Source organism: Leptinotarsa decemlineata, unplaced genomic scaffold, assembly GCF_025532065.1.
Source record: "Leptinotarsa decemlineata unplaced genomic scaffold, Ldec_3_MD MMD2_P_RNA_scaffold_2, whole genome shotgun sequence".
NCBI classification, from domain to species: domain Eukaryota; kingdom Metazoa; phylum Arthropoda; class Insecta; order Coleoptera; family Chrysomelidae; genus Leptinotarsa; species Leptinotarsa decemlineata.
The window spans coordinates 116,054-143,039 of record NW_027412529.1 but is presented as its reverse complement, the minus strand read 5'-3'; the positions used below and the strand labels follow the sequence as shown (position 1 = coordinate 143,039).

At 34.2% G+C, this 26,986-nt stretch overlaps 3 protein-coding genes across 6 annotated transcripts; 1 reads left to right on the top strand and 2 right to left on the bottom strand.

Annotated features, from left to right (window-relative positions):
• Positions 1-2,435: 2,435 nt before the first annotated feature.
• Positions 2,436-18,107, bottom strand: LOC111503063 (uncharacterized). 4 transcript variants are annotated; one of them, XM_074180534.1, is made up of 12 exons: positions 17,803-18,107; positions 17,305-17,642; positions 17,138-17,253; positions 16,515-17,082; positions 14,583-15,695; positions 9,522-11,829; positions 8,271-9,452; positions 7,363-7,471; positions 6,931-7,307; positions 5,362-5,529; positions 3,012-3,260; positions 2,436-2,945 (listed from the first exon to the last, which is right to left on the bottom strand). In XM_074180534.1, the coding sequence occupies exons 3-12, from the start codon at positions 17,191-17,193 to the stop codon at positions 2,710-2,712; spliced, it is 6,366 nt and encodes a 2,121-aa protein (XP_074036635.1). In that variant the 5' UTR covers positions 17,194-17,253; positions 17,305-17,642; positions 17,803-18,107; the 3' UTR covers positions 2,436-2,709. The 4 variants fall into 4 exon arrangements, 2 of the variants coding, with proteins under 2 accessions (XP_074036635.1, XP_074036627.1); XR_012466869.1 differs by having other exon boundaries at positions 2,806-2,945; positions 3,012-3,140; positions 3,200-3,260; positions 8,271-11,829; XM_074180526.1 differs by having other exon boundaries at positions 8,271-11,829.
• A 30-nt stretch (positions 18,108-18,137) lies between these two features.
• On the top strand, positions 18,138-19,038 carry LOC111503066 (thioredoxin, mitochondrial). The gene is made up of 3 exons (XM_023157282.2): positions 18,138-18,442; positions 18,500-18,623; positions 18,837-19,038. Exons 1-3 carry the CDS (start codon positions 18,267-18,269, stop codon positions 18,951-18,953), a joined length of 417 nt encoding a protein of 138 aa, XP_023013050.1. The 5' UTR covers positions 18,138-18,266; the 3' UTR covers positions 18,954-19,038.
• Positions 18,493-26,405, bottom strand: LOC111503065 (G patch domain-containing protein 1). Its single transcript, XM_023157280.2, has 5 exons — positions 26,180-26,405; positions 25,702-26,003; positions 24,094-24,693; positions 22,511-22,932; positions 18,493-20,016 (listed from the first exon to the last, which is right to left on the bottom strand). Exons 1-5 carry the CDS (start codon positions 26,241-26,243, stop codon positions 19,239-19,241), a joined length of 2,166 nt encoding a protein of 721 aa, XP_023013048.2. The 5' UTR covers positions 26,244-26,405; the 3' UTR covers positions 18,493-19,238.
• Between the last annotated feature and the right edge of the window lie 581 nt (positions 26,406-26,986).

The window sequence follows — 26,986 nt, the reverse complement described above, 5'->3', positions numbered from 1 at the left end:
TGGCGATAAAATTGCCGCAATAGATTTTCAATTATTGGAACACACTTGCAGACCGGTTTCGGGCTGTTTGGCCACTCGTCAGTGCAAGGTAGTGTATATCATCAACATAAAGTCGATGATTTCCGATAATTGAAAATCGAATTCCGTCAGAGTATCATTCCTCGAACTAAGCTGAAGACTACAACAAACAACAGGTTTGTCGTCGCCCCATCTGCGTGTTAGCGAGGTAACCAACTGCATATCCGAAATTTGCCCAATTCCTCGTATAAGGAAAGAAATCTTTCACTTATAGTCAGATACAGATATAATCCAACGCCCTTCGTGGTATTAGCCAGGGGGTAGTTGTTTTTTGACCTACTGTGTAGGGTGTCGAGATTGGCCTGAACGAATTGTTTTTTTAGAAGATTTGATTTATAGCCAGTCTTCAAGTATGCCCACTGACTATACGTGAAAGATTTCTTTCCTTATACGAGGAATTGGACAAATTTCGGATATGCAGTTGGTTACCTCGTTCACAGGCAGATGAGGTGACGACAAACCTGTTGTTTGTTGTAGTCTTCAGCTTAGTTCGAGGAATGATACTCTGACGGAATTCGATTTTCAATTATCGGAAATCATCGACTTTATGTTGATGATATACACTACCTTGCACTGACGAGTGGCCAAACAGCCCGAAACCGGTCTGCAAGTGTGTTCCAATAATTGAAAATCTATTGCGGCAATTTTATCGCCAACAGCATTTGCAGGAATATCTTCAGTGAAGAATCCTGCACTGACACCTGTCCGGATATAATCCAACGCCCTTCGTTGTATTAGCCAGGGGAGTAGTTGTTTTCTGATAGGTGTCAGTCCATTAACTTACTGTGTAGGGTGTCGAGACTGGCCTGAGGGAATTGTTCTTTTAGATGTCCATTATACCTCAAAGTGGGGTGCAGTAGATTTGCGAAGATTAAAAAAAAAATAAAAACTCAGAGTCGTCTCCACAATTTATTATCACCCTCAGCTTAGGGTGATAATAAATTGTGGAGACGACTTAGAGTTTTTATTCTTTGCACGAAAATAATAGATTTTTTTGTAAAAACTTGACTCTCAATGCCAATGTCCATTTTCTTTAAAATTCTACGAAGAGATGTTTTGGAAGCCACAATTACCAAAACGCAATAATTTTGTGTTGGAACTTTAATACGACACTTTTCCGTCTTATGAAAGTCGTAAATAATCCATCTAATATTGGCATACTCATACTCGGGAATACCAGTTACTGGTGCTCTTCTAGGCCGCTTCTTTATTGGGGTGGAAAATTTTACTTCTCCGTTATTTGCAGAAACTAATTGTTACCATTCTTTAACCACTCTTTCAACGGTTCTTATTGAAATATCTAACACAAAATAAAGATTTGTGTTGAAATAGCTATTTTTTAAATTTATTTAATGTTACCTGCAGCAAGAAATGTTTTATTTGTCACATTTGATAACGTATCCGACTCACATTCAACGCTTTGAAAATAATTATATATAAATAATAATAACCTGAATCTTCACGACTGGTTTTTTGTTAGGCGATGACGCCAACAGCATTGGAGGACAAGTAATGACACGCCTCTGTACAGAACATTTGTATGTCTTGCAAGAGCTTTAGTAGGGGTTACACTGAAAATGAGTTTGTGCGCATAAAGGCGGGTCGCCATCATATTTGGCGCTTGCTGTAGGTTAATTACCCTTCATTATTTTGAATGTATAAACAATACTTACATAATAAAGTGTGCTTGAGATTGATAATCATTGAAGAGAATCAAGGTGAGTCGATTGCATCTCAGCATTATATGCATATGTCTGTTTAGAAGTTTTTTGTAGTTGACCCAACTTGTTTTGATACATTACATTAATGTAGCACAGAAGTTGAAATGTTGCTGAATTATACAATTGTGAATCATGACTTTTGAGACTATTGAAAAAAAAAAATTTCTTTAGTTACTAGATTATTTAATCATTTCTTTATCGCTTCTATAAAACCTATGCATTATGCTTTTCACTTGGCTGTTAGCATAGGAGGTCTGTTCAAAAAATAAGGTGAATGTTCAAATTTCGCAGGCTACATATATTTCATTAGGGATTTTTTTGTTGGTAAATTCGCTGAATCGCTGAGAGACCTGAAAGACATTCCAAAAAGTGTATAACAAAACTGCTTCGAGGATTCAAAGTAGTCCCCTAAGGAGAACTACTTTGGAGGGGACAAAATGGAAATTGATGAATAAATAAATATTCATTGAGAAAAATTAAAATTCATCTTATTTTTTGAACAGACCTCCTACGTTAATTTGGAGCTATTCAATAATTTCTCTATTATTATTACTATTTTGACAGTAATATAAGCTGTCTGCAAGTAGGAATTGCACCTGTTGGGACAATAAAGGTTTTTTAAAATATACTATGGAATTTATAGTCTTGACCGAATCACAGTTTAATTCAATATTTACAAACTGAAAATGAATAATTTGTATGAAAAATAAATATTATGTACACCGTAACAATTGATTTTCTTGTTTTGTTGTTTTTTGGGATTGTTGTTGAGAAACACTCAAATGACTGTTGACAATCCAAAGAAAATACAATGGAACATGACCTCCTTCAAATTAATTATTAAATATAATACAATATTTGTTGGTACAGTCTAATTTCGATTCTCTTCTACTACCCATCCAATGTTGGACTATTTGTTTGATTTTTTAAAGCGACGTTTTCGTTTCACTGTTTTCCGGGCCTGGTTGATGAAACGGTTCTGATTTTTGTTTCGCTGCATCGCTTTCCCTTTTCCATTACCGGTTGTTTGATTGTTCGGGGGATCATTAGCGCATTTCTTCTCCGTCGGTGGGATTTTGATTCTCTTTTGGGGAAGTCGATTGAGGCTCAGATGAACGCTCTGTTTAACCAGCTCCGGCAGATCATCTGAAATATCATTAGACGAGTGAAATATAAAATGTTTGTAAAGACAAAAGATAGAAAAGTGCCCACCTTCCATCAAACCTGCAAAAAACCGGTTCATTTCTGCCAGACAAGCTTCGTCGTGCTCTTCTTTGGGCCGAAATTGACGGCAAATTTTTCCCAGTAACAAAATCGCTGTTGCCTTAAAATTCACATTTTCTGTGGGAATTTTATAAATTAGTGGTTTGAAGAACTCATTGATTTTTTTATATACCCACTTCGTGTCTTTATTGCGACAATACAGACGAATCGCAAAGTCGGATGCTGGCGATGGATTTCCTAAAAAATAAAAATAATGAGAATTGATGAAAGTCCAGCAGATTTTTTTTTGTGATGAATGAGAAATGAGATACATACATATTTATTAGAATTACGAAAGGAACCCTAATATACATAGAATGTAAAAACGATAATTTTCTTAAAACTAAAAAAAAAGATTCAACATATTTTGTGTTTATTAATGTACAGATGAAATACACATCTCAGTAAAAATTAAACAATATCACTCGAGATTGTAATTTTGTAAGAGTTGCTCAGATTACGAAATTTATTCATTATTGATAAATTCTTTCAGTTGTTTTTTAAAAGATTTTGCGATGGAGACATTGCAATGAATAGAATAGAATAGAATAGAAATTTATTCATCATTAAAAGATTTTATACATGTGGTACATACAGTATAAAACTTTATCAGACTAGTCAGAACCGAACATAAAGCAATTGTGCTTATCTATAGTTAGTGTATATATACATGTTATTAGAAGTTAAGTAGACATAATAAAAAGATGCAAGAACAGTGACAGATAATATATGCAAGTAGCTTAAATTAGTTAAAATTGTGAAATCTTTTTTTTTGTTTTTTTTTTATTATTTGTACAAGTAAAATAAAGTAACTATACAATAATAGCTAGAGTTGAAGAAATTCTTCAGTACTATAAAATGCATTTTTGGTAAGGTAATCAAGTAAAGCACTTTGGAATTCAGTGAAATTACATGTGTTTCCAAATAACTGGAGTGCTTTATTATAGCAGATGATACCTTGATAACTTGAGGATCCCTGACCAAGAGCCAGTCGAGAGTAGGGGGTAAATTTTCGTTATGTGGACACCCGGCGATTTTGAAAAAATTTTTGAGTGTACTTACGTATTTTGATGCGTAGATTACGAATCCGAAAGGAAAAAGCGACGCTCTCCCTTATTTAAAAAGTTATGGCCCTTCAAAGTTCAGAAAAGGGCAACTTTTCAGCCTTCTTTTTCACTAAATAAACTATATAAAAACACAAGCATTTATTCACTAGGTCACCTTTACACCTTATTCGTCCTTCTTTAACACTTTTCACTTCAATAATCAACATTTTTCTTATAAAAATGTTAAAAAATGTACGGAGCTGCTTTTTGGTTACATATCACTGTATTTTACGTTTTTAAGGTTAATGATATGGTTGGTACGACTGATGCAGTCCATATTCCTGAAGTAATTCAAATGTTTTTTTACCTTCATTCCTTAGATCGTAAATTGGTTTTTGGTGGTGTATTACGAATTTGAAATAGTAGGCGACGGCAAATACCAACCGCTTTTTTCTGAAATGTCACTAGTAACTAACCTAAAAATAGAATAATGTCACCAGGAGAAGCATTCGTTTTTAAATAAGTTTTTTATAAGAAAAATGTTGATTATTGAAGTGAAAAGTGTTGAAGAAGGAGGAATAAGGTGTAAAGGTGATCTAGTGAATAAATGCTTGTGTTTTTATATAGTTTATTTAGTGAAAAAGAAGGCTGAAAAGTTGCCCTTTTCTGAACTTTGAAGGGCCATAACTTTTTAAATAAGGGAGAGCGTCGCTTTTTCCTTTCGGATTCGTAATCTACGCATCAAAATACGTAAGTACACTCAAAAATTTTTTCAAAATCGCCGGGTGTCCACATAACGAAAATTTACCCCAAATATTTTTATTGAATATTATGAAACTTTTTTTACAGAAAACCATCCAAAAGTCGTTATTGGAGTGAGCCGATTCGTTCTTAGAACCATTCAATTAACCAAGATTGAAAAAATACAAAACTGAAGGCAAAATCAAAATGCGGCTGGATCATGGAATTATAAACTGTTATTTTGGTTTCAGTTGATTATTATCGAGGTATTTGAGTGAAAAAATTAATTTTTTTTGTGATTTTTTTTCATGAATATAACGAAATATGAATTGAGGCTCTAAAAGTTGTTCGTCATAAAACACAGATACTTGACATTTGACACAATTTGAATTTCTTCATTCTTGATGTTTAGGTCGATATCAACAGCATAATATTTGAATTTAGTTGTTGAAATCATTGCTCGTGTCTTCAATACATCCACACTATTAATTTTTTTAATAAAAAAAACTTACGTAAATATTCCTGACAAACCTCCTCGAAAAAAGTATCGCAGTTGGATCTCTCTTTGGGATACCCATAAAACTGATGCAGGAGGCACCTGAGAGGTAACAAGTTGTAACCTGGTTTATTGCAAGTCTTCAAATGGACAAGCTGTACTAAAACTTTGGCCATGGGATAATCTGGAAAAAAAAATCTCCATTGCAGGATAGAACATCTTTGACGATTGCTAGTTGAAATGAATAACATTGAAAATATTTATTCCCTCTGTCAGTTAATTCTCACCTGACAACAGACAAAAATAATGTAGAATTTCAAATCTGACAATTGAAAACATGAAATAATAAAATTCATCTAGTTTATCATAAAGTTATGAAAATTATTCAATACTAGTTGTTGCCCGCGGCTTCGCCCGTGTAGAATTTGGTAGTTGTAGTACTAATTATTAGTACTATGTTGCTGTATCGCTACTGTTCCAAGGTTTTGACAGAATCAGACTCAACGAACATATGCGTGCGCAGCGTTATAGAACAGTGCTTTCAACAAATTGTTCTACAGCGCCATCTAGTGGCGAGTTACAGAAAAATTGATAGCCTAAAAACCTTCTCTCTGAAAAATTACTTATACATGTCAAGTTTCATCATGAACGGTTGAGCGATGTAGAAGTTTATCATTTACCAACCAACAAACATCCATTTTTATTTATTAGATTTCAATTGATTTTTTCTTATTTATTTTATAAATATTCCGGTTTGAGAATGCCTGATTTTATTTGTTGGAACTGAACTAGAAAAGGATGAAATGTTTTGTCAAAGCTGAAAATCCAGAATGAGTCACAATTGAAATTCTTGGAATTTCTGGCACGTTCTAATTAGAATCCAGATTTGTACCAATTTGTTGAAGAGTGTTATAATAGTGTCTATAAAAATTTACGAGGTGTGTTTTTTTCTGCAAACACAGTATAAAAATGTGACACTTATGACATTATAGCGCTTTTCAAACCCTGAATTAAAGTAAAAATGTTTTTCTGTAGATATGTATATTTTAGATACGGGGGTGGTGTGAAAAGTTTCCGACTTCAACATGAAGATAGCATGAAGTAAATAAAAGCTAGTGAATCTCGTTGTTTATGTGTTGACAGTTACTCACCAAAGTTTCAGCCATTTTGGACATCGTAAAGTTCACTAAATAGTGCCAGACGACCGCCGAATTAAAGTGAGAGAGATAGCAGAGATTATGAACATGTCAAAAGAACGTGTTTACATATTAAATCAACATTCAGGCATGAAACAGCTTTCCACGTAATGGGTGCCCCTGGGTGTATCTTTGTTAGGTCGTAAACTTTTCAGATCACCCTCGTATAATACTAACAAGAAAAGGGAAATGTAGCTCCTTGGAAATGGAGCATGAGCTCCTTTGGAAATAGTAACAAAAAAATTATTAAACCCTTACACAAATCTACAAAAAATTTTACTATTGAATTTTGTTTTCGATTTGTCACTTAGTTTTTTCGAATTTGAAAATGTGTTCAGAAAGGGATACCATGAATAAAGAAAAAATATTTACGTAAACGAGAAACTCACAATTGGCATCGGCCTCCATGGGAATAACTTCACTCCACGAGGTCAGTACAGCAAAAAGTAAAGGCACTGCCTTATCCCCAATGTAAAAAAAAGCCTCACAGCAAAACATTCTCATCGCCTGAATATCTCCTCGGATTCGACACACTCCCAAGAATAACCTCGTCAGAGGAATTGTCGCTTTCAACCCACAACCAGTCTTGAAGACGTGAAATTTTGTCTTGAATAAAAATCTGTTGGTCAAATTTTCCACATTTTCTTGTTCCAGTTTCAGCATCAGCGCCAAAAACATTCTTTGTGTCTTGGTCATCAGAGGAGCTGGAAAGTGTTTGGTGTCGGGCTTTTCGCAGAAGTCTTTCGAAACTTCATGTATAATAATGCTACAAGCAATATGATATAATAGAAATGTATAAAAAAAATTGTCATTAAACTTACTCCACAATAATTTCGATCTTCATCTTCTTGAACTCTGCTATGACATGATGAGGAATTTCATTTTCATTGGTAGTTTCCATCAATTTCTTCAGCAACACTCGAATTCTTACTAGAAAGTAAAGGTGGTTCATTTTCTGTTGAAAAAAAAAAGGGTGAAAAGGTGTAGCTGGAGTAAAATGTGAAACTTGAGCTCTAAAAGGTGGAATATCAAAAAAGTCCAGTTTAATAAAAGTGAAACTCTGTGCAATCTAATTTCTTTGGTATTTAAGTAATGAGTGAATATTGTCTAGTTTTTCAAATTGATATTCTTGTTACAGACTGGTTTTCCATTTTCTTCCAAGTGGGAATGGACTGTGTTGCCCAGATTCACTTTAGTGTAACCCCACTTGTCTCTTGAAAAAGCAGTGAACCTTTTGGCCTGATAGCCCCAGTAGCTCAAGCCACTACATGAAAAAGAAGAATTCAGAAGACTTTCCAGACAATTGTATACTTCAAAAATTTTACAGAAAACTTTGCTGAGTTCGTCATAGCCAGCACATTTTTTATTTTTCATTTCAGAGTACTGAATACCTTTTTCCTTTGGAGGAATAGATAAAAAAGGGCATTATTGTGCGTACAAATTTAATGGCAGTACAATGAAGGAGGAAATTTTGTGCAAACTGGTTTATTGCAGCATCTTCCGCTGTGCAGCAAATAATTCCAACTCTACTTGGGTGGTCCCAGAACATTCCATGAGAATGGTGTTCAAACATGCAATAGTAACACCAGTTATTAAAAACTATATTTTGAGATGTCGTGTAACTGTGGTTAGAAAGATTAAAGATCCAGTATCATAAAAAAAGTGATGTGAAAAAAATTCAACTATAAAAATGAAGCTCGATAAGAGTAGAAACAAACAAAATACTTACTTGGCAGGGTCATTCCTCGTTTCAAAATACCAACATTGTTCTTATCGTTGCAGTACTGCAAACCATAGGTTTCACCCCAATTCGCTTCCCTATTGTACATTATCTCGGCAACGTCCAGAATACCTTTCCTCCACTGCTTGTCTACCAAATCTTGAGGTAGATTTTTCTTTGGGGCGATAGGTTTCGGGACACATTTTGGCCTACCCTTGTCCATGTCGCACATTATTTGGGATAAAATATCGCAACTTTCTGATCTCGCACACTTCTTTGGCGGTTTTTCCTTAATGGTTTCAGATGATTTTTGTTGTGGATTTGAATCGCCAATATATCTTCCTTGTAAGTCCACAGAGGGAGCACCGTGTCCTGCTTGTATGAGAATATTTTGAACAATATTGATTTTCTTCAATATACCGCTACTGACTTTGTTTTGACTATTGCTAGGTTCTGCAGGAACTGTTTCATTCTCATTTCCTACACTTGCTTCTATTGCATCATTTTTTTTAACATGGGTCTCCAGCCTGCAGTCAAAATTAGCTGCAGGTTTGTCAGACTGGTACATTTGTTGTTTCTGTTTCATCTGTCTCATTACATTTGCTTTGAGCTTACTCATTTTTTGTTTCTTTTTAACTACCTTCTTAGTTTCCATCGGCGATAGTTGGGTAGATTCGCTATTGATTCCGTTTCCTTCATTGACATCAGGAACTTCAGTCTTCTCTTTGTCAATGTCTTCAGGAGGATCGCTTTCTATACGACTCTGTTTAGATTCCAATTCCTCTGGCGGTTGCTTGAGCAGATATTTCTTCGGCCTCCCCCTTTTACGAACTACTTTTTCAGGAGGAACGGTTTCCTTCAACAAAGATTTTCTCCGAATCCTTGTGACCGCTGCTTCTGTGGGTTCGTTGGAAATTGTTTCACTTGCTCTCAGCCTTTCACAAATTTCGTTCTCAGATTCATGCTCAGAGCTGGACGAAATTATGGCCTTGCTTAGCCGCCTTGACCTCCTTAAATTCATCTTTGTTTTCTTTTTCCTGACTGCGACGTCGTCGACTCTTTCAAGAGGTATAATTTTTGTGGCAATAGAGAGCAGTGGAGCTGGGCAAACGTCCGGGGACTGAGGACAACTTAGAACTTCTTCTTCCTCGAATTTAACGGGACTTGGTTGAATATTCTCTGGAGACTCAGGCCAGTTATGAATTTCTTCTTCTTCCTCGATTTTAACGGGACTTGGTTGAATATTCTCTAGAGACCCAGGCCAGTTATGAATTTCTTCTTCTTCTTCCTCGAATTTAACGGGACTTGGTTGAATATTCTCTGGAGACTCGGGCCAGTTATGAATTTCTTCTTCAAGTTTTATAGAATTCCGGTAGTTTTCTTCTAGCGACACAGAACAATCTGACACTTCCTTTTTAAATTGCTGTGAACTCGAAAGGTCTTTATTTGGAGAGCTGGCATAACCGAAACTGGATTTTTCTTCTGATGATTGAAGACGACTTAACCGTTCTTCCTCATCATTTAATGTCGTAACATTTAACTCTTCCAAATTTTTCGAATTACTGAAGTCTAATGGTTCTTGGGACTTTTGGGCATTTTCTGAATACGACATGATGTTCAATATATCACTTGCTGTTAGAATTGTGTCACTTGACCTCTCTTGCTGAAAAGACTGAGTTTCAGTCAAACTCTGATTCAGCTGAAATCTGGTCATAAACCTATCAATTTCTTTGGTCATCTCCTTCTCATTAGATAGAAACTCGCTGATACAAGAACTTGTATTCAAATTGTTTACGGCATTTGAATTGGCTGAATTATTTTCAATTTTTTGTAGAATTCTCGGAGTGAAGTTCATATAGTTTGTTTCTCTATCTAGTTCTTGAGTTTCCATGCAATGAAAACTCGTTGATGGATCAGAGTCATCTGAGCTGAGTGGAGATTGTTTCAAATCATCTATTTTGGATTTCTCCATTTCATTTGCAGCGCAAACAGGTTCTAATTCTTCAAGTTCTGATGATTTGTTAGAGATATTTTCTTTTGGATCGCAACAGCTGGGAAGCGAGGAGTTTTCTTCGGAAATACTCCTACGAATATTTTTACAAGGTATTTGTTGATTAATTTCATCCAAGTTTTGAAGTAATTTCAAAGAATCCAGAAGTTCAAAAGATCTCGAACAGTTTGAAGTAGTTGAAAATGTATTATCCGGATCAGGGCTTTTTCCTGGAATTATCTCTCTGAATGGTTTGGTATGTGAAGAAAATATTGAATCTGAATACATTACTGGACTCTGTGGTTGCAAAATTAGACTAGAAGTCTCGTTCTTGGTATTTTTATCAGCAAATAAACCAACTATACTAGAACACCCCATTTTTTCCAAGTCCCTTTGCTTTGAAACATTGAAAGGTGTCGAATTAGAGACTCCTACAGCTGGGGCACCAGTTTTCAGTTTACAATTTGCTTCTGAGCTCTCTTCCTTTGCTTCAATCCCAATGTCTAGAGTGCTACTGAGGCCTGTGAAAAGAGGTTCATTCAATTTATCTATCTTCCTTACTGTAGAAAGTAGGTCGGACGAATGTTTTAGCTTGCAAGTATTTGAAAGTTTAGATTCATCTGAACTCTTGAAATTGATTTCCTTGTTCCGAGGGGATATCGTGAAAGCATCGGTTTTTGGACTACTTTTAGGGCTGGATTTTATGGGGCTCAGGAGAATTGGAACGGGGGAGAATTTGCAAAAATCTGTACTGTCTTCGATATCACTAATTTCCTCAGAAACATCAGAAGTAACTGTGGTTGGATCTTCTTGTGGAAAAGATTCATTAAAGGGTGATCTAACGACAGATTTGGCGCCGGAATGTGCCATAGGACTCTTCTGTTTTGGGTTCATTGGGCTCATCACGTTAGGATAAACAGTTTCTGCTTTCAAGTGCTGATTTTTCAGATATCTATCAGTGAATACAGGAGTTTCGATATTACTTTTTGCATCATTTCCTTCCAAACTATTTTGGGAAGTCTTTTCCCTGCTGCGATCATACTTGGCCTTCTTCAGGAGCATCTTGTTCCTCTCGAGCACGTCACAACTGGGCTCTTCGATCAACCGCTCTAGCTCCGTCTCTGTTTCAGAGCAGAATTCGGAGTCTTGGGGCAAGCAAGTGGTTCGTTTCCTTTTTAAATTTTTGTCATTCTTCAGCTTCTCGCTCACAAGTTCTGCGAGCCTATCAAGAACATTCTCCGAGGTTATTTCGCTAATCGGTAAGTTATTCAACCATCGCAGCGGAGTGCCAGGTTTCTTATCCAAAGGTTCTCCGCCGAGCGGGGTGACGGATTCCTGCTTCACGTCAAAGAAGCCCAATAGCTTTGCTGGGCAGGAACTGCCATCCAAGGACATGCAGGCGCTCCTGCAGATCTTCGAAGGGCAACTCAGCTTTCGAATTGAATGGTTTACATTCTGCTTCGGACTGCCAACTCGTTCCCCATTCTCAAACCTGTTCAAAAAATTGTAGTCTCTCCATTGCAGCGGTACGGTGGACTCGTTTGAGATCGTGAAGTTGATTTTAGAGCGTTTCAACACCTACAAGAGAAAATTTGCATTCCCAAATTACTTTTCAGTATCAACATTGATAAAAGAAAGATGAAATACAAACATTGAACAGCAACTATTCAATAAATTATTGTATAGTGAAACACGTGTCGTGGTTTTTGTAAAACCCTTTTATAGTGAAAATCATACAATAAACTGTATTAATTAGTTTTAATATGGATTTTCATCAAGTATAGGCCAGTTCTATTCAATTAAAAGGAAAAATATATAGCAGTAAAGCTGTGGAGATCATTTGTCCAAAGTGCTTCATAACCCTATTAACATACTTATTCCTTTTTTTTTATTCAAATGAAATCTTGCCTATGTTTTGGGACATCCTTTATATAAATTTCTATAATTGAAGTGGACACATCGTTTTCTTGTCATTTTTATTTCAAATTTGAAATCAAGTACAGAATAGTACTGGAGGTAATGATGATATACTAAGGCTTCAGAGTCAAAAAGCTTTTAGGGAATTCCGCAGAGTTGTAAATTATGAAGAGAAAGAGTAAAATTTTCAAATTGGTTTCCAAAGTGCATATACTTTGACCCTAAACTAACAGATATATTTTCAAGAAATATTTTCCATTCGTCAATTATTATAACCTTATTTGAGGCACGAAGAACCCCTAACTATTTAGTATTTATACCGAATACTGAGTTTCAACGAATTAATCTGCCATATTTTTAAGAAGTAGAACTCACATGAAAACAACAATGACAGAAACATCAGTCATGTTTATCCATTAAATATTTCTTAAACGAAAAATAAAAAAACATTTATTTGATATTCATTATCATTATTTCAATCAAAAAATTAACTTTAGTTTTAATGTTTTGACTTCTTTCATTAAAGCTTGTTCTGAATCAAAACTAAATATTTTTTGTTTTGATAGTTGACGAAACAAGGGTTAAAGGATATGACGTCGAAACTAAGGCTCAACTCCCATTGGAGGCATTCTACTCGCCAAGAACCAAAAAGTCTCAACAAGTACGGTCAAATATGAAAGTTATGTTCACTGTGGTGTTCGACTTCAACAGCATAGTGCATCATGAAATTTTGCAATGAGGTCAATAAGGAGTGCCCCAAGTTCAATGTGCCCACTTCATTGCTTAAGGAACACATAGCACACTTAAAATATGGAAGACCTGAAAAATCAGCAGTCGCCCATCATATTTTGCAACAAAACCATTCCATAGACTTTAGTTCATTAAGATTAGTTAGACAAGTTAACAACAACAGGCAACTAGATGCCTATGAGAGTGTAGAAATAAGTAAACACAATAATATTATGAATAACGATGACGGACCTATACCAAAGAGCATACTATATAGCTTGTTAAAATAAAATAAAATAATGTTGGGTTTACTAATTACTACATAAGGACACATTGGAAAAAATAAATTTGGATAGGCAGTATTGTGAAATTAGTTTTTATATAGCTGAAAATTGTTTTATATAAACATCTTTTGTAAAATAATAGATGAGGCAAAATTGTAAAATTAATTTGTAAGAAAATTCTCATGTAATCTGGAGCCCTACAATACTGATGAATATTTTCTGGCCTGTGGAAATTTATGAAACAAAATTTTATTCAAAATTGCGCTATATATTTATAGAAATTATCTCTACTTTCAGTAATCATGTGCAATATGACGCACATTTTAATATGTTTGTAATCGTGTTTGAAACTTGAAGCAATTCATTTTGAATGCTTCATTTTTAGATTTATATGTACACATATTTGATATCTTTACAATTTTCCTTTTGACGTATTTCTCAGACAAAAATTTTCTGCCACTCCTGTGAATGATTATAAAATACTCTGTTGAAATAAATGTATCTATCTATCTATCTATCAATTTAGGTTGGTATGCCTGGATGGTTTACTTGTATGAGTTACCTTTATAGCATAAATAGCTCGCACTAGTCCTAAGTTTTAATCTTCCTCTTTGAAGATGATCACTTGGTGATCGAAACACGTGTCGAGGTGTTAAAAATAACGATTTGGTGTTGGGGAAAAAACTCCAGTAATATTTATGTTGTAAAAATGTTTGTATTTATGGACCTGTGGTATATAGAATACTATTTGTCAAATTTAATTATGTACTGACTTTAGATTATAGAAAGCTTGGCCAAATAAGAATATCTTTTCTTGGAATAAAGTATATTGATTGAAGAGACGACATACGGCTCTTCAACCTTCTTCCCACAGAGTTTAGGAATAGACCCTCGACGCAATTCAAAAAACAATTGAAACAGATACTATCCAATAACTGTTTCTATAGTATACTTGAATTCGAAACATTCATCAAGAAAAACAGAAATATCTTCATGACCCACAGAAACCTGTAGTTTTATTTATACTGATAGCACAATTCATCATTATCTATTTACATACTTTATATATTTATAATGTATAATGCCATTGTTTTTATGTATTATTTAGCTTTTCTATTGCGTTATACCTTCTATTTTTTTATCATTAACCAATTTTAATGTATGACCTTATATAAATTTTTAAATGTATTTTTCTACTGACCTATCTACAAACTTATGTTTCTTGAGACCAATAAAAATGATTATTAAAATTATTATTAATTGTTCCTTTAGATGATTTGGTATATTGATTGATTGATTGACCTCGTTTTTATGTATAATGTATAATCTATTTTTTGATATATCTAATATCACTACGATCAAAAAAACAATTACTTAAACCATTATTAGTATCAACCTTACCTGTAAAGCCCTAAGCACACAATCTTTTCTGTGGTATTTCTTTGCCCCTAATTTTCTTCTTGGTTCTTTTTTGTTCAAGGGTGGTTTTCCTCGATGTAGTTTTACATAACCATTCAGATTAGGCCAATGTCTATACTTGCGCCTTCCAGGTATTTTAGATTTCCATTTGTGACTGTTACTTTCCACAGATTCAGCAGGCGTTTGTACTTTGGAGTCTATAATGTCAGGATCAATTTTCAAAGGTTGGTGCTCAACTTCTTTGAAAGTTTCAATATTTGGTTGATTCACATTTTGGTTTACCTGGTTTTGTTGATCTTCACTACTATCATCCATCAGATGATTTTCGTCAAGGTCACAAGCAAGGATTTTCTTTTCTTCACTTTTGTCTGTTGGAATATCATTGTCAACCCCAGCAGGACAATCATTGCTTTGGGTCTCTTCTTCAGCAGTTTTGATTTCTAAAGCGATCAAGGAAGTTACATCACTTTGTATAATATTATCACAGATATTTTCTACTGAAAGGCCATCAATGATTTCAGCTTTTGTCTCATAAACTTCAGGTGTAAATGATCCCTGCTTGTCTTCTTCACAACCCTGAGGATACTCTTCAAATTTCTGCTCTTTATTAATCACAGGCGTACAAGGGGTAACAATGATGGTCGGTATTTCATTTTGTTGTACTAATGATGCGGCTTCATCATCGGATTGTCTATAAGGAGAATGCCTCATGGGTGACAGAAGTCTAGGGGGCCCGGCCATTGCCTCTAGGATATCCATAAGAGACTCGTCTTCCGAATCCACTGACTCTGTCTGAGTCCATTCACTCTTTGAGGTTTGGCTTTTATACAATTGGATTTCTCTTCTCAAGGTGAAGTTCTCCTCTAAAACAGACTTGAAATCTTCAGTTGTCTGAGTTTGGGCAGTTTTAGAAGGTACAGTGCATCGTTCCCGACTCTGACACAATATATCATTATTGAGTTTTTTGTTTTCTTCCGTGATATGTTTCAGTTGCTCCTTGAGCCCTCTCAAGGCCAAAACTTCAGCGTTTAATTTGCTTATTTCCTTATCTTTGGCATGAAGATTTTCATTGTAATGGGTTTGATTTGAGGTAATCTGAAATCGAACATGGTTACATTAGAAAATTCATCAAGGAATAATTGTCTCATAGTCAAGTAACTTTTCATTTTGATATTTTCACTTTTCATAATAGAATAGCTTCTTCAAGCTAAATGAATTCTAACTACTGAGTGCTTAATATTATTAATGATTTGAATTAAATGACTTTCTACCTAATTAGTTATGATCAATTTTATCAGAGTTCATGTATAAACTAATTACCAATTTAAACACTAGGAAAGAAATTTTACAAACTCATTTAATTGGACGGGTAATAAGTTGACTTCACCTATCAATTAATCATAAATTTCAAGATTAAAATAGTGAATGTTATGAATTCTTGAATCTTTTGATTTTCAAGCCTTCTAGAAAATTGAGTTTCAAACTTTTTTTTCCAAATGTCCTTCTGTCAAACGAAGGTTTGCAAACATGGAATTGGTTTTTTACATTCAAGGAATTATTCAGATAGTCTTTTGTTCATTAGGAAGAGGTTCTTCCCGTTTGGCGAAAATGTACAAATAGTTGGTACAAAATGTTATACTTATTACACAAGAAGTGATTTTTTGAAGTACTCTATGAATGCTCAGATGCTACATGAATCACAGAAACCCTGATTAGTTGAAACTCTACTCCCATTTTTAATTTTAAGAACTTTTTCACACATGACCTGTGAGAATTACAAATTTTTTTTTAATTTCAACACTGACATATCAATATGACTGTTTTCTTATTATGCTTTCAGAGTTCAGTATAGTATTTTAAGGAAAGTTCTTTCCTCTCAGACACAAATCTTATAGTATAAATTGCATAGCTCACCTGTAACTTCATTTTATTTAGGTCATTACTCAGTTGTAGTTTTTCCCCTTGTGACAACTGTATCACTTTGGAATGCTCATCTTTGATTTTATTCATGCCTTCGGCAAACTCTTTTCTTTCCAACTCTAGTTTTTTCTTTGCTGTTGCTTCACTCTCCTTGAGATATTTTATATGTTCTTCCATTTCGTTGATTTTTTTTGAAGAATCATCATTTTCAGGAGAAACTTTCTTCCTAGGGGGCGAAGATAGTTTCTCAGCCCCCTCGCTCAGTTCTTTCATCATTCTCAGTTCATCCTGTAATTCTAATATCGTCGATTGACACTCTACAATGTGCCTACTGTATTTTTGCTCCAACAAAACCTTTTGCTGTAATGTCTGTTTGCATTCCAATTCAAGTTTGTCGTGCTTGGAAGTAATTTGTTGTAGATTGAAGGTACACCTACCATTCTCTAACTCGAGACGGCTGAAACCGCTGTTAACCTCGTCGTATTTGGATTTCAAGTCCTTGTAGGCTTGCTGTGTTTTTTTAAGTTTTTTATTACTTTCCGAGTACATCTTAAGTATTTCACTAGAAACAAAAAATTAAAATACCGTTGAAACACTAAATTAACTGATTTACTTACTCAGTTTTGATTATTTTCTGTTTAATAACAGAAAAATCTACTTGTTTGGGCTCCATTAGATAAAAAAAATACCTAACCCTATTTCAGGAAAACAAATGATTTATTCCATTAGTATGCTGAAAATTAGACAAATCAGATAGTTATTTAAAAAACTAATTAACTTAAACCTTTGTGATTAGGATTATAATAATATACTTCAGTCCCGAAAACATTTTAAAACCGACAACAATAACCTAAAACTAAGCACATTTCTTCTTCACTTTCTGTCTCTAATTTCTATTACCATTGCTTCCGAGCGCATTTGGCCAAGGTCCTCATGACAATAGTGAACAGAAGCTTCGTCCAGAGGCGCAGTGGTCTTGCTCGAGGCAATGCTACCACCCTGAGTTTTTTCATTTGCTTTTTTCTTTTTCTCCTTCGCGAAAAAAAACATTCACCGTTTCTCCAGTATTTGATATAAATCAATTTTCATCGACCTTTTTTGAGTATTTACATCTTCCACAATCTGAAATATATGAAAAGTATCACGGAGAATTTGTACACGTGTTGAAGTTACTGCGTGAATTCGAAAGTATTTTTCACAATAAAAGTGTTCTATTCATCAATAATTTGTCATATTTAATAATTTTGCCTTTCAAAAAAATAGCTAAGAAATTATACAAAACCTAACGTTTCGGAGGCTAAAATCTGCCTTCTTCTTCAGAGATGAAAAAAATTCAAGTTCATAGGCAGTTTTTTCTTGGCTGATTATTTTCATCTCTCAACTTCTTCGACAGATAATAATAATAATATATGGTATTCATTTTACTTGGCAAAGTTTAGCATACATAGCTTTTCTTCAGATATCAAACATACATCTCTCAGACACTTAAATGTCTGTTTAAACGTAGAACTGTCGTCCCATTAATGTATTTTTTGCTATTTTGTCAAATTAAAATTTGCTTCTGAGTTCTGACATATGGTGTTCTATGTCAAATAATTCTATTGTACTGTTTCTGTGGTTCAAATGAACTAAAATATATTTTTGCAAATGTAAATGTCAATTATTTGACTTACTTTACTTTCCAGAAATCAGATTTCACTTGTACACCGAACAGCGAGTTGAAAGGTTAAAATTCCAGTATTCATCATGAACTCACTACTTCGTCACAGTCATAGAGTATCCAATAGAATTATTTCTGTAGCTACTAGGTGCATTGGAACTTCTCAATTCAGGTATGCCTCGTTCAAGGTCCAAGATGATAAGGATTTTTTGGAAAAAGTAGAAAACAGTAAAGAGCCCATTATCGTGGATTTTTTTGCCAAGTACGTGTTTCCTAATGTAAGTACTTTGTGAAATACTAAGTGACCTTCACTTTCAAGTTGGTGCGGACCCTGCAAAGCCCTAGAGCCCAGGTTGCAGAATGTTATTGCACAAAGAAAGGGTCAAATCTCATTGGCTAAGGTGGATATCGACGATTTAGGGGAATTAGCAGCTAAATATGAGGTACTGTGTCAAAATATCTCGGCGAGTTTCACGAGTCAATAACTTTTGTTTTTTTCCAGTATATAACCTTCCACTTCAGCAGATTTTCTACCGATTATGCTTTGATGTCTATTTTTCAGATAGTGGAACGTTATATACCTAAAAAACAGTAGGAAATATTGAGTCGTCTACAAAAAATTGTCTTTCAAAGAATATTTTAGTTTTTTATTTTAGGTGAGCACTATTCCTGCTCTAGTGGTGTTTGAAAATGGAAAAGCCAAGGAAAGGTTGATTGGATTACAAGATGAAGACAAGTTGAATCTCTGGATCGACAGGATATTGAAGAAATAGAAATTTGATAATGATTTGCTGGTTGTAAATAAGTGATATATTTAATTAATGAGATTTATTAAATTAGTGATGATGAAATGAAAAATGGCTTGAATCAATTATATCTTACACCTTTAATACAAGTGCTCGATAAAATAGCAATAAAATGTTAGTATCCCGTTGAACAATGTTTATGTTAAAGTTGAAAATAAGATATCCATTTTTATATTTTATTTACCTAAAATTTACATGTTATTCATTTTTATTTAAATATCACAGTTGAAAGTATACCCGATTGAGCAGTTGCTAATGACTGCTCTTGTGAGACTTTTTCTTCTTCTTTTCATGCCTTTGTTTTTCTTTCTTCTTACTCTTCTTTTTGTGTTTACTCTTCTTTTCATCTTCTTTCTTTTTTTCCACCCAGTCATCCTCACTGTCACTAGAAACTATCCTTACATCTTTTGGATTGTTGATGATGAATCTCTCTGCAGGTAATTTGGGGCCGTACAAGGGTTCTCGATTGGAGTCTGAACTGCTTGCAGAGATTCCCTCCGAAGAATGTTCTACAAGCGGTGAAATAATTTCTTCAACTTTTGGTTTGACAAAGGTATTGAAACTCAATTTTGATAAAATTCCTTCTTTTAGAGGTTTAATTTTTGGGAGTAGTTGTTCCGACAATACATTTTGCTTGAACTCCTCAGTCTTATCAGTTTCAATATCTTCATTTGTATTGTTGGTTTCCTCATCTTCCGACTCGCTGCTGCTAAGAAAAACAGCCTTGAACAAGTCTGTTTTCTCGGCAATTCCAATTCGGTCTGTGATATCTTTTGGAGCAGAGTCTATTTCTTCTTCCTTCACTTCATTTTGTTGTTCTTCAATGTTTTCGATATTTTCAGTTTTAATCTGAAGAGGAGCTTCTGGAATAGAGTTTCCTTCCATTTCTTCAGTTTCCTGTTGCTCCTTTTGAAGCATGGAAGATTCTCCAGAAATGCCTGGTTTGAATAAACTACTGTCTTCATCTGTGTCCTTCTGTTGTTCAAAAATGAGGTTCCTTACTCTTTTTTTAGGTTCCTCTTGCGGTCTACTGCAAAAGATATAAATAAATTGATATGTAACAATAGTTTTGAATACAAATCTTTTAAAGAGAGAAGTTGAAAGAGTATATAATTCTGGGAGTTATTTTATTTCAAGATTTGAATATGATTGACTGTATAAAAAATATATTTGAAAAAATTACAAAAACTACATTTTCTGTACAGACTTAGTAATTAAGTATCAAAATATCACAATATATAAGAATTATTGAATACAAGTTTGAATTTACACAGTAATCTATCAGGCTGAACTAAAAACTTTGCCTTTTCTACAAGTGTTTATTTTTCTGTTACAATTTTCAGATTGTGGAAGGTGAAATCACTTAAAGAAGTTCGACAAAAAACTCTGATTTCCTCCACAAAAAAAATAATTAATGCAAGATAATTATTTAAACGCACCATATTTTAATTATTGCAGTACAATTCTAATAATGTCCCCATTTTTAATCCGTTGAAATTTGGAGCCTTTATTATCCCCTAATACTATTTTCCCAAAAACTAGCGATTTCATCTCACCTGGCAAGCAGTGTAAGTCACTCAGATCAATCCTATACAGGATTGCTGTAAATCATGCCCTAAAGAAAATAACGCCGGCCGCCACTGGTAGCCCCATAAACCAATTGTGACGTAGCTAAGAGCACGCGAATTTTTAATGTTCGCTGTCGTTCTAGATGTGGAGAGAATAATACTACCGGCTTCAATGGAATTCTGAGGAATTTTCCAGCGCCTTCGATTGCCAAATATAAACACGATCCACTCACCTATCGAGACAATCAAGTGGAAGTGACAGTGCGGTACATAGAGCAATCTAGTACGGCGATAGACATTCGAATAATAGTTGAAATTTAAGTGTTTTGTTGTATTAAAAGTGAAATAAAATTGACTTCAATTTTTTTTTCAAAAACTATACCTCACGATTTGACCTTCACAAAGTTTGTGAAGATCAAATCGTGAAGTGTAGTTTTTGAAATTACTATGGATCAATCAGAAGACTAATTATTGTTCAGTGAAGTCAATTATTGGTAAACCCACGGGAAAAACGTAACAATATGTATCCAATAAGTCAGCTTCATCATCATTTCTTGGGGATGTGCCAGGAAGTTTTTGTTGCAGCCAAAAGACTAATAAGATTGATTATTAATATAGGTTTCCAAGATATTTGTAGAACAAAAGATAGCCTCCTTCAGTTCCATATTTTTCATTAAATGCTTCACTTCAGCCTATAAAGATATCAATATATTTTCCACAAATTCGGATATTCATGATAGAAAGGCCATTTTAGATGCTTCTCATTAGCGCATTGTTAGACTAATTTTCAGCATTGAACACCGAGACAGCTGTAAACCAGTATTCGTTAGGGAAAAATTGTTACCGGCTCCCTCCATATACATTCTTAAATGTATAGGATTTGCTAGATCTAACATCCATGAACTAGAAACAAACGCAACGGTGCACAGTTACAACACACGTCATGGTGATGTTTTGCGTATTCCAAGTCATAAGTCAACGAAATATAAAAAGTCCCCTTTGTATAATGCCATAAATCTGTATAATAAATTACCAGAGCAGATCAAACAAATTACCTCTGATAAAGTGTTTCATGGTAGAGTAAAGCAATTGCTGCTGCAAAAATGTTACTATAGTTGTGATGAATTCCTGGAAGATGATTTCCGTTGAGCAATGATTTTACTTATTTTTTTTCCTCTTACTATTATTTAGTGTTATCTTCGACGCCTGTTCCATATTTTTACTAAGGAATTTATATACGTGTCTTGTCTATATATGTGTATGTATGTGTGTATGTTTATATATGTGGGTGTGTGTATGTGTGTATATATGTGTATGTGTGTATATGCATATATGTATATACACATATATGATAAATGAAATACCTACATATTTTATTCGTATCACACTGTTATTATGTTCTATATATATATATATATATATATATATATATATATATATATATATATATATATATATATATATATATATATATATATATATATATATATATATTAATTTTAAGTTATTGACATACCATATGTACATACTGTACCTCAGTGGCAAATAAATAAATAAATATTCAATACAATGAACTGTTATGATGATTTGCAGAATCTATCAGGAATATACAATCAGAAAAACTTTTAAAAACTGAGGGAAAGAATTACTCTTGCAGAAATGTTACTACAGTCGTGAGGAATTTTTGCATACTTTCTCCTAACATTTTGATAGCAAAGCTTCTTCTCGGATTATGGCTTGTTTGTTACACATTTATATTATTAATATAAATTTCTGTGCTGTGAATGTTCAGTTCACGGAAATATATCAATTGCTTTTTTTGTAATGTTGTGCTTAATGTTTGTATTTCATTATGACTTAGCACATGTAGCCGGAGTACCAAATCTATATTCCATTTTGTAATAACTTTATTGATAAATGAATATTATTCCTATTGAACTACTTCGAGGTACTTACTCTACGAATGGTTCGGGAACGTTGAACCTCTTGCAGAGAATCGCACAAGGTCGCCACTCCAAAGTCTCCCTGGTTAACGGACCAAACATCTTCATCCTTACTGCTTCTCTCATATCCGCAGTTCCATACGTTGTTTCTGTCTGCTGTTCTGGTATCTGGGCGTCAGACCCTTCTGCCTTAGAAGATGCGGGCACGAATCTATCAACGAGAAGGGAGGAAACATCAAAAGATCGCCTTGAAGAGATGCTCTCTGGGCCTCTGATGCTCGTGCTAGGCACTGGAAGGTCTCTGGCTAATCTAGAAGGGGTATACGCTTCTTGGACCTGCTCTCCAAGATATCGGGCTCGAATCTCGGGGTTTATGCTGTGGCGATCGATCTCTTCCTTTACTTCTACGACTGGTTCAAAACGAGATTTCTTTATCTGAAATTGATTCAGGGTAACTAACTTGGAAATTAACTTGATGTAATTTAAATGAGGTTTTCACCTTGAAGTAAAGTATAAAAGAAATAATTATTTATGAATTTCATTGTGCAGTATTGTAAAAATACCATAGAAATATATCTGCTGGTGATGATATAAACGAGCCACACTATAATACACGTCAAGCTAACTTGATCAGACTTCCCCTGCCCACAACAACAATGGTGAAGGACTCATTGATATACAATGGAATAAAGATGTACAACAAAATTCCCATATACCTGAAGAGTTATTCTTTGAATATTTTTAGGAAAAAATCAAGCGACATTCTGATTGATAAAGCCTGTTATAGTTTTAATGAATTTTACAATGACAATGCTTTTTATGAATTATAATTTACCACTGCATGTCACTATAATATAGCATATTTTTTTTAAGGAAATTTTTTGAATTTTAAATTGTATAGCATTTATTTTGTTTCATGAAAATGTATTTAACACCCTATTTTATATAAATGGGCTTTTAGAAATTACTTTTATACTACTTTGACATAGTTCGTAATCGTTTGTCAACAAGAACTCTTTCTTAGGACAATAAACGTATTAAAGGATTTGGAAAAGCTGAATACACTTATTTGAATTAATGAATTGAAGAGGTTTTGTATTAAAGTGTATAATATTTTAAAATTCCTGCAAAGCGCTTTCGACTTTCGTCATCATCAGTGCTCACTTGTCAGGCAACAGGAAGTATCAAGATAAGTGAATTGTACATTGTAATATTTGAATTATATAAAACAAAATAGGCTTATAGCCAATAAAATACATTTTTGGATCGAGGCCACGTGGTTCAGTCAAAGTAGTCGTCTTCATAAGATACTTTGACTAAACCACATGGCCTCAATCCAAAAATGTATTTTATTGGCTATAAGCCTATTTTGTTTTATATAATTCAAATATTACAATGTACAATTCACTTATCTTGATACTTCCTGTTGCCTGACAAGTGAGCACTGATGATGACGAAAGTCGAAAGCGCTTTGCAAAAATTTTAAAATATTATACACTTTAATACAAAACCTCTTCGATTCATTAATAAACGTATTTCTCTCTCTCTCTCTCTCCCAATGTGGGCCAAAGCGAAAGCCATCAGTTATATTCTTACCTTATGTTTTCCACTAAAACTGTGAGGTATCGTTGGTGGGGGGTATAACTTTTTGGAAATTAATGGGGCTTGATAATGCTTGAACATGCCATACAACAAATCTACATGACTATGAACTACTTTCTTATCTTCCTTCTCCTTTCTCAACTCAAAGTCGTAGTTACTCATGTCTTCTTTCATGTAAATATCATCATCTTCATTTTCGAATGCCCCCACGCCAAATGCTTGGCCTCCGATTGAGAATTTCTTGTTGTTTTTGTCTCTCACAACTAGATTCGAATTTGTGAATAAGTTGATGTGAGTCCTGTCCAAGCCCTGGTAACCTAGCCCGAAGGTGTTTGCTTTTGGTTTCTCTAAAAATTCTTTGTAGATATCTGGGACAACATACTGTCTGTTTTCTATTTTCTCGGGTATTTTATACTGCTCTGGCATTTGGCATCCGTAAACTTTCACGTTTACAGTACCAGTTTCTTCCTGTTGCTTCTGAACTTTGTCTTGGATTCCTAGATTCTTCATCAGTAAGTATCCAATGGTTTCGTTCCCACTTGTAAGTAAGGTTTCCAAGACCGGTATCCCTGGAATTGGGCCATCTGAAAATACCTGAAAAATAACTAATGTAAAGTTTACACTTTATCAATTTTTGTCAAAAATGAAATTATTCCTTACATATACTTATTTATCATTTAACATTTAACGACTCCACTTGGATAGCAGAGCATGTAAGCCACTCTTCCTTGATCAGGAAATATTAACCTTACGTTCATTATTCATTTTGGAAACAGCAGACTGATACATAGAACCAAAAGTCAATATTAATCAAAAAATTGTCCCAACACCAGCTCTACAGATAGCCTTAGTCTGCCTATACCCAAATATAGTTTGATAAAAAAGTTGTTCATATACAGTGGTATAAAAAGCCAATGCAACTGCAACCTTTCTTCATCAAGCTTGTCACATCAGTGTATGGCGGCTTCAAAGTATACTGTCGCACTATAGTTTTAATTTTGCGATAACTGTGTGTCAGATGTCATACACCATCGTTTAATTTCGCAGACAATATCAAATATAGTGTAGTTGACAGTACAAATTAATAAATTGATGGATGTAGCCGTTACTACGTGGTAGGAGATCATGATGAAAAGAGAAATGAAAATTTCAGTAACAAACGTTACTGCAGTTTCGTCCTATATGGACATTCTCAAACTTGAACAATAAACTCAAGTTTGAGAATGTCCATATAGGACGAAACTGCAGTAACGTTAGTTACAGATAAAAGTGGTAAAAAACATAGAAATTGTCATTCCTCTTTTTATCGTAAAAATTAATATTACCAAAAAAGAACACTCTCAAAAATTGTGAACTCTGTTGAATATTTTTATGAAATCAAAAACATCAATCTTCCATTGAACAATAGCATTCAGTACTTGTAAGTTTTGTTTAATATAAGAAAATATGCCATACAAGTTGAATGCTCACTAAGATGGATGTTTTGTGATTTGCGATTCACAATAAAATTGCGAAAGTTGTGGGAAAATTTTTAATTGACATTAATCTATAGGTAACTGAAATCAACCATTCATTTCTACAAGAATATAGCACTAAAAATACCTGCTTGCGCCTTTTTTTAGAGGTGGAATAATCATCAGTAGCTCTGACTGTCTGGGGTGCTATCCCATACTCGCCAATGTCTTCTTCGTCCATGAAATCTTGCGGTTTCTGGACGATGCTCTTAGCCTTCTCCTGGCGAGTGCTCTTGAAGTCGCTCGGTGTCCATCCTTCGAGGGATCCGACGGTGTTGAAAAATCCCGCTGAGAAGCCCCCTGTGAAAGCGCCATGAAACCTCCGTCTGCCTTGTGCGTCCGTGGCGATTTGCTCCTCTAGGGCAATGGGGCGCTTTTTCGGAAAGGCATCTGTAAATCATGGCTTGATAAATCAATTTTTTCAAGAAATATTGGATAGCTCATTTACCAAACTGTTACTCCTACTCAAGAAAATTGTCACAATGTAAATAAATGGTAGCATTCATACACCAATATATTAAATCAGAATTTTTGTGTATGAATTAGCCATATAATATTAGCCATACCTTCATCATAAGGGTCCAACGGTTTTCCGAAAAAACAAAAATTTTCTTCTTCGCTCTCTGACATTATACAATATCTTCAATAAATTTACGATTAAATCGAGAACGATGAAAACATTTCATTTATTGATAAACATCTTTTACTTTATGCTTAAATAATAAACACTGAACCTCCAAAAGGTTAAAATGTAAAAATTAGTATTTCTCAGGGTTACTATTTACATTTACTACAGAGACAACCAACGAGACGAGTAACTTAATGATAAAATTTTGATCGGTGAAAACTGCACTGGCGAACTGTAAAGAAAGCCATTTGTAGAGGGCGTGCAGTATAGAACTAACAACCCCAGACTTTAGTTCTATGACACGCAGTCAAGTTGCATAGCTTCGGCATTATTCGTGTCCTCTTCGGAAAGTTGAAAGTGTGGCGGGAAAATTCAAATATTATGCCAGGTATTCTAGACCCCCGTTTAAACTTCAGTTAGTTGTTACTTGTTAGCAAAACTCAACAATTCCACAATTAACAGGAATTGAGTGAGAACTCAGTTCTAGTATCAATAATAGAATAACATTGATTGGATATAAGTATTTTAACTTATATCCATTCGATGTTATTCTATTTGCAATATTAGAATAGAGTCCCAACTCAATTTCAGATAATTGAGATTTGTTGTGTTTCGCAGACAAGCTACTGATTTATGTTTCCCATTATAATGAAATATCTTTAGTTATGTGTAGAATTATATCCGTTACTAAGAAATTGAGTATAAATGTTGCTGCTATTTGATATATTTATCTTGATTTTTAGGA

Bases quoted from the DNA above. Each gene is read 5' to 3' on its own strand.
- LOC111503063 (XM_074180526.1), bottom strand. From the start codon at position 17,193: ATGGAGCCCAAACAAGTAGATTTTTCTGTTATTAAACAGAAAATAATC. The intron at 7,308-7,362 runs GTAAGTTTAATG...TATTGCTTGTAG, and splicing joins AAGATCGAAATTATTGTGGA to CATTATTATACATGAAGTTT. The intron at 5,530-6,930 runs GTGAGTTTCTCG...TTTTTTTTCCAG, and splicing joins CATGGAGGCCGATGCCAATT to ATTATCCCATGGCCAAAGTT.
- LOC111503066 (XM_023157282.2), top strand. From the start codon at position 18,267: ATGAACTCACTACTTCGTCACAGTCATAGAGTATCCAATAGAATTATT. The intron at 18,443-18,499 runs GTACGTGTTTCC...TTCACTTTCAAG, and splicing joins ATCGTGGATTTTTTTGCCAA to TTGGTGCGGACCCTGCAAAG. The intron at 18,624-18,836 runs GTACTGTGTCAA...TTTTTATTTTAG, and splicing joins AATTAGCAGCTAAATATGAG to GTGAGCACTATTCCTGCTCT.
- LOC111503065 (XM_023157280.2), bottom strand. From the start codon at position 26,243: ATGTCAGAGAGCGAAGAAGAAAATTTTTGTTTTTTCGGAAAACCGTTG. The intron at 26,004-26,179 runs GTATGGCTAATA...CATGATTTACAG, and splicing joins GTTGGACCCTTATGATGAAG to ATGCCTTTCCGAAAAAGCGC. The intron at 24,694-25,701 runs GTATTTTTAGTG...GTTATTTTTCAG, and splicing joins CTAAAAAAAGGCGCAAGCAG to GTATTTTCAGATGGCCCAAT.